Below are 12,373 nucleotides of genomic sequence, written 5' to 3' on the forward strand. Positions count from 1 at the left end.
TGTATCATAAGGCTGTCTGGAACAATGACCCTGCATAATATTCTTTATTTTATCCACCCAGCTCACCAATGGCCACTGAAGCACAAGTCTTGTCAGGCCGCCTGGCTGTCGTGGCCGGCGGCGGAGGGGGAATTGGTGGCGCTGTCTGTCAGCTACTCGCAGAAAAGGGAGCCCGCGTCGTGGTTGCCGGACGACGAATGGAAACGGTTGCCGCTGTAGCATCGTCTTTGCCAGGTAATAGACGGTGGACTACCACGAGCGCTCGCTTCTTTGATTTTGCTGTCGCTGGAAATTCATATATCCCTCTTTATAAATACATTGAATATTATTTCTGATACTTATTGCTCAAGCCTTCAGCGTAAACAAGGGAAATAATAGAGAAGCCCTTATATTCTACTACGCCATTTGAGCACGAAATTGTACAGCTCCAGAAAGGATTTTATTTCAAATAGATGGGATGGTCGAAAAAAAACGGCAGAGTGATGTCATGATCTTCGAAATCTGTTCAAATTTGTATCGGTGATTATAAAATGTGTCAAAAAGAATATACAAAACAACATGCTCTCGTGCTGAGTGTTTTATCTGGCCTACTTTATTGCGATGGTCAGCTAATAAAAAAAGTAGCGAAAGGGCACCAAGAAGGATATGTAGTTATCTGAAGTAAAGAAGTAACAACTGGGCGTAGCGAACTCCACAAAAAATCTTTGAGGTCGCTTTGCACAGGAAAGAGTACACCGCCAGTGGAAGCCATTATGCTTGTAAACTTGCTAAAATATAAATTACCTTGCTTAATCGCCAAGAAATGTCATTCCCATTTTCGCGCTGTCTCGCAGTACAAATCGAAAGAAGCATGTCAGCTAGACCTAGAAAGCAGACCAGCAACTGTGATGAAGGCTTTGCAAGCGAGGAACACTCGATGAAGGTGTTTAAAGTGGTGGAGCAGCCGGTTGTGTTGCGAATTGGTGCAACACACGCCGCCAAGCTGTACAGCCGTTCTGCCAGAAGTTTTGAACATGCAGTGAGCAAAACTATTGTTCTCTACGGCAGCAGCCGAAGGAGTCCGTGAGATTCCTGAAAACACCCGGCTTTTACGAATGTGCACATTTATTTCTGGCTTCTCTTAACGTCATGATGAAAATGTCTGGGAGCGAACAAATAAAACACAACGAAGAAACGACAGTACAAGCGCCTTTTTCATAACTAGTTTAATGGGAAAGCAACAAACACTTAAATACGAAAAGATATCATAGGTAGGTACAGATGAAAACAGTTAAGATTCCATGTCATCACTGAACAAACCCAAAATTTTCGCAGATAACCTATTTCCTTTTTCGTGAGCGATAGTGACGGCTTACTCACGCAATTACTCACGAAATTAGGTAGACTATGCCCCCTTGTACAAAAAAAGGCGGAAAAGGTTGACCGTATTTCCCGCGCATGCACAGTCAAACACCGGGCTCCGTTTGTGCGCTGTGAAACAGGAGTCGTGTACAAGATCCCTTTTCTCTGTCGTCTGGTGTACATAGGGCAGACTGGGCGTTGTTTGAACATTCGCCTTAAAGAGCACAACAATGGCAGTGCCTCAGGGGTGAGGGAACACCTCCAAGAATGCAATAATTGCCGGCCTATCTTTGTGGCAACAGAGGTCCTATTCCGTCACCTTGAACAAAGAATCAGGGAGGTGATGGAAGCTTTCCACATTGCCTCGCACGGTAATTGCGTGAGTAAGCCGTCACTATCTCTCACAAAAAAGGAAATAGGTTATCTGCGAAAATTTTGAGCTTGTTCAGTCATGACATGGAATCTTAACTGTTTTCATCTGTACCTACCTATGATATCTTTTCGTATTTAAGTGTTTGTTACTTTCCCATTCAACTAGTTGTGAAAAAGGCGCTTGTCCTGTGGTTTCTTCGCTGTCTTTCATTTGTTCGCGCCCAGAAATTTTCATCATGAACAACCTACAACTAGCCCAGCTTTCCATTCTGTTCTCTTAACTAGAAGGCATTAAAAAGTAAGGCTTTTACACTGTTATGTTTCAGTTAACAGGAATATGTATGAGATTCCACAGCTCATTAAGCAATGATCCATCGATGGATATTCATTAACTGCTCACTTCAAGCTCTAGCTGAGCCTAATTGCAGCGAAGCATTTCAACTCTCTTTGTGTTTAACGTTTGTCGGCAGCATTCACGGAGCACATTGCGCAGCTCCACGTTCAATGCACTATCACTTGTACAGGCCACGTGGACCTCATTATTACACAAATGTTGCATACCCGATCACAAATTGCTTTTTAACATTTCACGCATTTGTATGCTCCCTTTTGTGCACAGTCTGCAATACGGTTCCTAGTCTCATATTTGACAAATGTTCAAACTGAATGTCGCATGGAGAAGAGGCATTTTATTATCAGGCTCAGTTGGTTTATGCGAGTTCACCTGTACAAACGTGGAGGCTAACAAAACAGGTTAAGTTTATATTGAATACCATACAGCCAGCTATGGAAAGTTGATTGATACGTGTAACTTTAAGAGACAGGAATAAGGCAAAGGGGATCGGGTAACAGAAGAAGGTTGATGTCGTACTGGTCGAAATCAAGAAGAAACGGGGTTGGGCAGGGCATATAATTGAATGATAAGATAACTTATTTTCATTAAGGTGACCAGACTGGACTTCAAAAAAGGTACCCATAGTAGAGGGCGGCTGAAAGTTAGGCGGGCAGATGAGATTCAGAAGTTTGCGCTAATAGGGTGGCCGCAGCTGGAACAGGACAGGGTTAATTGGAGAGATATGGGCAAGATCTTTGTCCTGCAGGGGGCGCAGTCAAGATGAGGATCATGAATTAAGCTCTTGGCTGAGAAATGTTAAAGCTAACGCGTTCTTTGATTTACAAGCATTCCGAGAAATCTGTTAGAGTGATATTTATCTCAGCGGCCTGCATTCGCAATTGTCCTGACGCTTAGTTCTGCCCCACATAAAAATCCATGCTGCTATTTTTATACGGGAAATCCGGGGGACCTTACCATCCAATGGACCGGCGCTACCGTTAGGCTACTGTCATTTCCTCACTTTACGGATATATAGCGGCAATTACTGAAACTCGTTCGTAGGGGGCTGTAGCGCGATGTTGTTACAGTAATAGAACGCAAATGTCGCTGGTTAAACAGGAACTGAAGCTGTTCGCATTAGCAGGGTACTAAAAGCATAAGCAGGCTCTTAAGACCTAGAAAGCACTATACGGGTACAACAGGGGATCATGCCAGATTGGAATTTTTCGACCTCTGCGAGCTTCTCGTTGAGAAAGTAAAAGCCGAGCAATTTTTTCTTTAGAATTCGTAGCGGTAATTCTAGTTTATAGGAGGATATTACGCGCTGTTTTCGCAGAGATTATAATATTAAGTAAGCGGGAAAATATAAGTGGAAGTACACAGCGTTTGTTGCCGTAATATTTGAGTAAATACGAAACCCTATCGATTTACTAAAAGCACACTGCAGGAAAGACAAAAAGGAAAAATACCTCAAAGTAACTAATCGCGTCTCACGACTTTCCATTTTATTCTCTTCACTACCTTGCTGTTCCGGCTGTGTAACCTAGCACAGGATGTAAAGCACGGACGTGTATTTGTAATCCGCTATTGCACAGTATAGTTCAATAAGCCTCGGGGACGTCTGAGAGATTTCAGATATATATTGCTGGAAAGCCTGACACTTCCGCGCAGTTTATGTTTCAGAAACTGAAACATAAAAAATGGAAGGGCAGTGATCCGAAGGGCAATAAAAACTCTCCGGAAAACTCCATTGTCAGGCTAAGTGGAATGGGGGCAAAATGAACAGAAAAACGGTCATGTGAAATTTTTATGCTGGAATGAAAAACATGCCAGTTAGCGCCTTTATCGCATATTTCTGCGTATTACAAAAGGCAGTCTGAGTATTCATAATGCTCCAAACGCGAAGCCTAAATTACTAGCTGGTCATTTACTATAAACGTCAAGACAGGGGAAAGAAATGCAGAAATATTTATTACGATATCCTTAATCGAAAAAGTTAAGCAAGACAACAACGCAAAAGTTCTCTCAACCTTCTGCTGTGAAATGGTGGGATACAAGCCCCAGTGAGGATATAAATGAATGCTTTCAATCATTGAGGCAATAATCCAAAAGGAAGCGGTATTACTTTTTTCCAACTTTGAATGAAATATGATATCATTTCCAAGGGTCAAACAAACGCAGCTTCGGGGAACAGTGCATAGTGCACCGCATATCAGTGCGGTGGGAGATTTCAAACAACCTTTTTGCAGCCTGATATTTCTTCCTCTTTTTGGAAGCAGAGTGTCGGAAAGCGCAACATATACTAATTTTTTCTCCAGTTTTGTCTCTTTAGGACGTGGGACGAAAAAGAAGCAGAGCAGAAAGACGTAGGCTTTCGGTGATGAAGAGGTCCTGCTGTGTTCTTTTTTCTTCATCTGAAGAAGTTAGCAAACAGGCCCATACCACGGTTGTTATTCTATACTACAGCCATGAGCACACAAAACAGCCACTCCTATTTTACAGGCATCGTCACACTCGAGTTTTATTATGCGCTGTGCTGCTGTAATTGAAAATATTTTCACATTTGCACTAGTAAAAACTTCAATTCAAGCAATTTTTTCCGTAAGGTAAAAAGTACCACTCCCGGTTCATGACTTGTGAGCACTGTGGGCTCTACCTCATCTCCAAAGTGGCGATTAACCACAAACGCTCTGCACCACGTGGTTAAGATGCTCTGTGACCTCCTATAGCAGCGCTTCCCGCATTCGTTCAATTAGGTTAGGCGATTGATATACGTCTTTCGACTCGACGGCCGTAGCGCCTTCGCGAGCAGGCGTATAATACCCCCGCAGTGGTTGCATGGAGACAAGACCAAATCGTTTTATAATCTTGACGACACTGAATGGTTGGCTGTTGTGCTAACCAGGTCTACTATTGCTGGTGCCACTGGTTACCTATGATCACAATCCCGTGCTGCTAAACTAGTCCCCTAGTAAAAAAAAAGTTCTACTGAGTTATACAGATTTCTAAGTGTTAAAATTAGGTCAGCTACGAACAATTTGACGCAGTGGCATCTGGGAGAATCAAGCCTAAAACAACATTTTTCTTGAGTACTAACAGGCTTTGGCAAAAACTGCCGCTTTGTTTTCACCTGAATATAGAAACTTACTCCATACTCTACAACATTCGCAGCGCGCTTTGCCGACAAGAGGCCAGATGTGGTTGTTTGTTTATGCATTGCCATATCTGCAACGTACCAACAAAGTACATGTGATCGCCATAGGAATGAGTGCTCGTCCTACTGGGCTGCTGTAATGTGACACGTGACTGAACGTAGGACGTAACCCGGCGGATACGTCGGAAAAAAGCAGGGTGGAAAGACGTAGGCTTTTGGTGATGAAGAGGTCCTGCTGTGTTCTTTTTTCTTCATCTGAAGAAGTTAGCAAAGAGGCCCATACCACAGCCATGAGCACACAAAACAGTCATTCCTAATTTACAAGCATCTTTACTTCTTTGATCAGATCTCCCTCAAATAACTAAAAAAAACAAACAATACAGTTTTGGTGTTCGGAGCGTTGGCATTCATACAAACCAGTAGTGTATGAATGCACACAGTATGAAGTGAGTGTTGAAGATAGGGGGCATTTAAGGAAGAAAGGTCACAGGGATGAAATGCGGAGTTAAGCCGGCGCCATAAGCGATATCCGGGAACCCTTATGAGCTGGCACTTGAGGTAGACGCTCAAACACTTGCAGTCAGTTTGGGAGCCTAGTCATACTAGCCTAATGAATGTATTTGAAAAAGATGAAATGTTAACCTGTTGTGGCTAGTGTCGAGCCCTTAGCGCAACCACCATGAAATGTAGTCTCGAGCTTTCACGTCGGGAACAATTCACTAGATAGGAAGATCATTTCGCCTGAGCAGCATATGGTTGTAGACGAGTTGCCATGATAATATTGTCATCATAGGGGTAGGATAAACACAGGATGGTGGAAGAGTACAAAGCCGTGTTTTGCCCTTCCACCGTCCTATGTTTATTTTTTTGGCAGTGTCTCGCATTTATAACATTTCAGGTCCAGTAGATGATGCGCTGATATCTTGGATCACTTACGGTGAAGAGTTTATTGTCTCCACTTTCTTTTCCCGTGCAGTTAAGCCGACTAAAATGCCTTCCCGCCCACATAACAACAACTCGTAACCGATTATAAACCATTTTTTTATTTTCATATTATAACGTGGACGCGGCCAAGGAAAAAAATCAGCAGTGGGGCAGCTGGCGGACCCCTTCTCCTTCTTACAAGCAAAAATGCATGCGCAGCTACACGCAGAAACTCTTGAGCGATGAATAAAATGTATTTTTTATACAACGTTTCAAAACATATGGAATAAGAACGCCATAAATTTTAAATGAAGTGTAAAAGCCCTTCATAGTATTATCTGATGATTTAGTTATTTTCGCATTGTTTCTTTAGCACACCACTAGAAAAATCCTTCTCTGACGTAGTCAGTCGGCACCTTCTCTCGTGGCTTACAGGTCCCCTTTTCATGTAAAGGCTTTAATATTTCGGGGACCTTCATTTGCAGCAGCGCAAATCCGGCCAGTAAATCCATCCCTTTGACCTGAATGTTTTTGTATGCAATGTTCCAGAACGCATAATATGAAGCTTTTTGCGGACAAATGTACTTGGAGGGTGCTTTGAAAATCCGTCAGTGCCCGTCTGGAGTGACAGGGGCTTTGAGTTATTCACATGGCTGCGAGCCCTTTGTTCGTAAATTTGTTTGTGCTTTTGGAGGACCCCTTCTCAACGGGCCTTCAATTGTGGCTCCGTGCCTGTACAGCCGCCCACAGACTTAACACGTATGGCGGAAAGCGTGGCCTGGACTGCCGTCAGCGCTACGAAGCGATAGTCATTGGTGCGAGACAATGCTCTCGGTATGTTTGCGGTGGCTGAGGAAAGCAGGTGCGCAGCTCGCTTTTACTGCTTTTCCGCTTGTGCCTGATCGCCGCGTGGACAGCACGCTCGTCCCGGGGGCGTTTACGAGCTTTTTGCTTGCCGATGCGGCCTCCACGGCCCCGGCAACGCTCTTTGAAGTTTTCTTATCGCGGCAGCCAGGAACGGCCCTCTAAGCTGCCGCGGTTCCCACTTTCTATCACCAGACACTGCAAACATTCCGAGAGCATTATCTCGCACCCGATGACTATCGCTTCATGGCGCTGACGGCAGTCCAGGCCACGCATTCCGTCATTCGTGTTACGTCTGTTGGTGTCTGTACATACACATGTCAGTGGTTTATATTTGGCAGTCTTTGAAACAACTAAGAGTTTGTAAAAATAACGCATCGACTGCTAACTTCACTTTTGGTTTCTGTTTCGTAAGGGTTGTTCCCCTTAATTTAATGTATGGTGCCATGAAGAGGACATATTTAAAGGTCTTGAAAACAGAACTGCTGCCTTGAATATTGCTTAAGTTCTGTAAGTGAATCGGTTTTCTTAAACGAATTAGAATTTTACAACCAAACAGGAATCCAAAAAAGTGGTCTGAGAGTATGTCTTTATACATCGCTACTTAGATAAGAGAAAGCAGGCAGTCATATGTAATTGCGGGGGCGATGCCTTTGCAGGCTGTCGCCCGTGCTGTTCGTGCTCGTGCTGTTCGCACACTATCTTGGCCCGATCTTTTAATGCGTATAAAATTCAGTGAGTTTCCAAAGAAAGTCTTCGTCATTATTGTGCAAGGTCGACAACTTATGTCTCTCTGAACGATCCGGCAAATCGAAGCACCTTCGCCTCCAACTCGCACAAGTCTGGCCCTAGATTTTTGGCGTACTCAGTAAAACTGCTACGACTACTTTAAGTCAATGTCAAAAGCAATGTATTTTATTTGGTCAGCACTTTTTGCAAAGGGGGCACACAAAAGAGGAAAAAAATAATGCCTGACTCAGTGTCGGCCCCCTCTGCACCCAATGCACATCTCTCAACACTGTACGGTCAGTGATCAGTTTTTCATAACTTTTCAACAATATCATCATCATGAAAATAAATTGTTATTACGAGAGTTACACAAATAAAAAAACATAAATGCCACAAGAAATACACATCTATAAAAAATATATGTAGTGAATTAGGAAAGTACACAAAACAAAATCAGAAGTATAAAAGACAATCCATACAAAGATACATTTTGTGCCCATATTAAGAACACCGCAAAAAAATTACCAAAGTTGCGTAGGCAGAAGTTAAGTGTTAGTTTGCTTTATATGCTTTCACTTACCTACATTTTGAATATTATTCATCAGTGTATCGAGATCATTCAAGCAATCACTGATCTGGTGTGGTAATTCAGACTACTATAGAGGGTCAGATTCATATCCCCAACGGCTAAATCTCTCCAACTTGCCTACAGTCACACAGGGTTGTCTCAGCCACCAGGCAGTGCAAGTGGACGTCAGTGATGCAGCTTCGGTGGAGCGGCTCTTCGATGCTGTCAAGGGTTTCAGCCAAGTGGCCGCAAGCATCGTTGTTAACTGCGCCGGGTTCGCCGACCCGAAAATGCCGACCTCTGTCGATATCAGTGAGGACATCTTCGACAAAACGGTGGGGGTGAATTTCAAGGTGAGGCTCCGGAGCAGCTTTTTGCTCCCATTTTCGTAATTACCAGGCGAGCAAAATCCGATGGAGTATCAGAGGGCTCACCTCTTGCAGTAAAACCTGCGTCTGATATCTACATCGTCTGATATCTCTTGGCGGTTTTTTTACTATTCACATTGCTCCAATATTTTAGCGGAATCCCGCAGGTGGAGCAGATTCTTAATACGAGAGCAATTACTCATTGGTATCCTCCCAATCGCAGCCTTATGTTTACAATAGAATGCTATACGTGCAGCTTGCTCAGAGACTTCGTAGTTAGAAAAAATTTCCCTGGTCCGGGGTGTGATCCGTGGGCCACCGTTTCACCGGAGCAGACGCTCTACCAACTGAGCTCACAGCGCCGGCAAGCTTATGGCAGGGCGGGAGCGAACTAATCAATAGCGCGAAGTTGGACCAACACTTTTCCCACTTCGAGTTATTGATCAATGGGCTCTCGCCCTACCATAAGCTTTCCCTACCGGTTAGCTCGGTTCCAACTTCGAGTTATTAATCAATTTGCTCTCGCCCTACTTAGTTGGTAGAGCGACTGCTCCGGTGAAGCGGTGGTCCTGGGTTGGAGCGCTGGAGCAGGATGAATTTTTGTTTAACTGCCAGGCTTCTGAGAAATCTGTATAGCTTTCCTTTGTAGCCGTAAGGCTTCGCTTGGTTGGACGCCAGTGAGTAGTTACTGCCGTATTACTATTCACATTGCAACACATGATAGCAAATGTCATGAAAAAGAGCACATGCGAGCATAAAATTACAGCAGGTAAAATTAAGCGCTTTTTTTGAAGGCGCGCAGGAATGGCTGTCTGCACTATAGCAGTCTTAGTCAAGTTTCGTGGATTCCCAATATGCCCCGCCTTCGCCGAGTTTGTGTTGTATGTGTATAATAAGGGTGTCCTCCGTAGTTGTTTTCTGGGCAACAGCAACTGCCGAAAAACATGACTTTCTCAAATGAACAGATCTCTCGGCTTCCTGCTTCACTTTGGGTGGTGTATACTGCATACTGGGAGCAGCCGCTTGAAGATGTTTCTGAGTAGCGCAATCAGCGTCTCGGGCTACCGCTGACGTCTGACGCATTAGAACGGTCCTTAGCGGCATTTGCAAATAGCCACGTGCGCGAACGAACTAATGGGGGCTGACATAAACGAAACACCTCACAGACAGAGGGTAAGAGACTCCCAGTTTGTGCACTTCACGCGAAGTGCTGCGCTTATGCACGATTGGTGCAAGACGCCGAGGAAGACAAAGGGTCTGTATGCGTCGCTGATGTTCGAATAATGGTAGGGGCCGTTTTATCATGAGGTTTCTTTTTCCTGATGCATACCATTATAACGGCAAGTTTCGCAGTGTTTAGGAAGCGTTCCGCATATGATCGGACCCAAAAAATCTGGATTTGTGCTCAACTTCAAGTTCTTCGCACTTTCGATGAAATCGCCTTATTGTCGAAGTAACTGATGGTGAAAGCATTTCATAATTATTGCTAGTCTTTAGTTCTATCACTGCAGTATGCACGCATCACCCTGTATTAAAACGGAATACGAGCCCTGTCCTTAAAACCAGATACCAAAGTCATACTTAGGTTTTATTTCAATACCACGCAGTTTAACGTGCTGAAGAACTCTTCCGGAGATGTGGAGATAATTCTCGATGATTTTCCTCTTTTTTTAAAAAACATCGGCGACGCGCTCCAAGCTAACATTGCATGGACAATGCGGGGCGCACGTCATTGCCATTGTCGGACGTGCGAAACTCCTCATAGTCTGTGTGCAGTACATGCAATTTTACTCCACAACTATTCGTATTTCACTGTCGTTCCTGAATTACGAAGAGCTGATGAAGACAAAGCTGAGGGCTCGTGGACTGCGCGCACGCAAAAATAGCCGTTCTCGCTTCATTTCGTTTATGGGGGAAATATCGGATACCCTTATCATGGTGCGAATGTCGCAACCTAATTCATATGGCTTTCGCTGAGGTTGACTGCATTAGCGCACCATTCCAGAAAAAGCTACCTGTGTGGGGCGTCAGCTTCTAGACTGACACTGTTGTCTTATGAGCGCGTTTGAGCATCATTCTTGTGGAATTCCGCTCGTCGCGTACTGAACTTTGATTTTTGCACTGAACAAAAGCACGAGAAAATGGGCGGAGAATTGGGCTGGTAAATTCAATGGAAGATACTTAAAAACTGTATTTGAAGAGAAGACAAATGGGAGGGGGGGGGGCGTCAAAGAGTCAGGTGGGCGGATGATATTAGGAGGTGTCCGGGATACGGTAGTTACAGTTGACTCAGGACGGCGTTAAAAGAATGTCGATGAGAGAAGCCTTCGGTCTGCAGTGGACGAACATAGAAGTACATTCGAACGGGTAAAAAAGAATCGATCCATATTGCCTTCTTCCATGCAGGGTACGTTCCTTGTGAGCCGAGCTGCTGCGCAGGCCATGCTAGACGCCGGCGTCACCGACGGCGTCATCGTGAACGTCGCCAGTCGCGCTGCCAACGGCGCCTCGCCACGACTCTCCGTGTACGGTGCATGCAAGGCCGCCGTCATCTCCTTCACGCGAAGCATGGCCGCCGAGCTGGCACCGCGGGGCATCCGCTGCAACGCCGTGCTGCCAGGGCTGACGGACACGCCGCCCGTGCTCGGCATGCCCGAAGAAATGCGACGCGCCGCATGCTCGCAGATACCACTGGGACGCACAGCGCAGCCCAGAGAAGTGGCCGAAGTGGTCGTATTTCTCTGCTGTCCACAGAGCTCTTACGTGGTAGGCTCCGCAATTACGGTGGCCGGGGGAAGGCAATAAAAACAAAAATGCTACTTTTTCACGTAAGAATAGAAAGAATACTGACTATCGCGCCGATCAACGGTTAGCTATGTGAGTGGGAAAGCACTCATACGCTCACCAACATCGACCAAAAATCTTGTCATCTCTGGATTTTGTGCCGTTGCGAGCAACAGTGACGCCAGGGTGGGTTAAAAAAGCAATCAAATCAATATCTACTATTGGGAGTCGAATCCGTGGCGGCGCGAACAGACGAGCTTCGCAGAGCGCTGCTCGAGAGAATTAGGCTAGTACCATCTTTTTCTCAACATGGTGTTTATTACAATATTATATTTTGTGTACATGAGTTACCTACAAACATCACAAAAACAGAAGCCATCAACACGCCTAAGCAACGAAGCATGATGAAAGCGTCAATGCAGAGCATGTGCAAAGCTAATACATTGTAATACGACACATTCAAGCAACAAAGAACTACAAAAAGGAAAACGAAAAACACCGCACTCAGAATGAGTACCATTGCGGTTCAAAGTTGGTCCGGGCATGTAATTCGTTTAGGTGAAAAATCGTTCTACTTTGAAATGGTCTTTACCAGAAACAACACACTCACAATATCGGTCCATCATGCATGTTTTTCACATGCTGTTTAATCTAATTAAAAGTGACATATCAAAGGGTTCATCAACGAATCACAGTAGAGTGAGATATCGCACTGAATGTGGCGTCAAATTGAGTCTTTTTTCAAGGTCCTTTGCACGATGCAGCAGAACATCATTGCATCTTTACAATTAATGAAGCAATGCTAAATCGTTTCAGGAGCATCACAAAGGTGACAATTAACTGCATACACAAACATACCCTTTTTCTCTAGGCATGTTTTAACCATCAATGTGTCCGTGTGTATCTTAACGAAAAATGTTTTTTTACATGGCGGG

The 12,373-nt window shown here is 44.5% G+C and overlaps 1 protein-coding gene across 1 annotated transcript in view; it reads left to right on the top strand.

Annotated features, from left to right (window-relative positions):
• Positions 1–11,459, top strand: part of LOC149333482 ((3R)-3-hydroxyacyl-CoA dehydrogenase-like) — a 37,457-nt gene extending 25,998 nt beyond the window's left edge. The window contains exons 2-4 of the mRNA XM_089558692.1: positions 62–234; positions 8,431–8,639; positions 11,061–11,459. Coding sequence (XP_089414818.1) covers positions 69–234; positions 8,431–8,639; positions 11,061–11,459 — 774 coding nt within the window. The 5' untranslated portion in view covers positions 62–68. The remainder of the gene's footprint in view (positions 1–61; positions 235–8,430; positions 8,640–11,060) is intronic.
• Positions 11,460–12,373: the final 914 nt, after the last annotated feature.

This window comes from Amblyomma mixtum, chromosome 8, assembly GCF_055824585.1.
Source record: "Amblyomma mixtum isolate Tamu chromosome 8, ASM5582458v1, whole genome shotgun sequence".
Lineage (NCBI taxonomy): Eukaryota > Metazoa > Arthropoda > Arachnida > Ixodida > Ixodidae > Amblyomma > Amblyomma mixtum.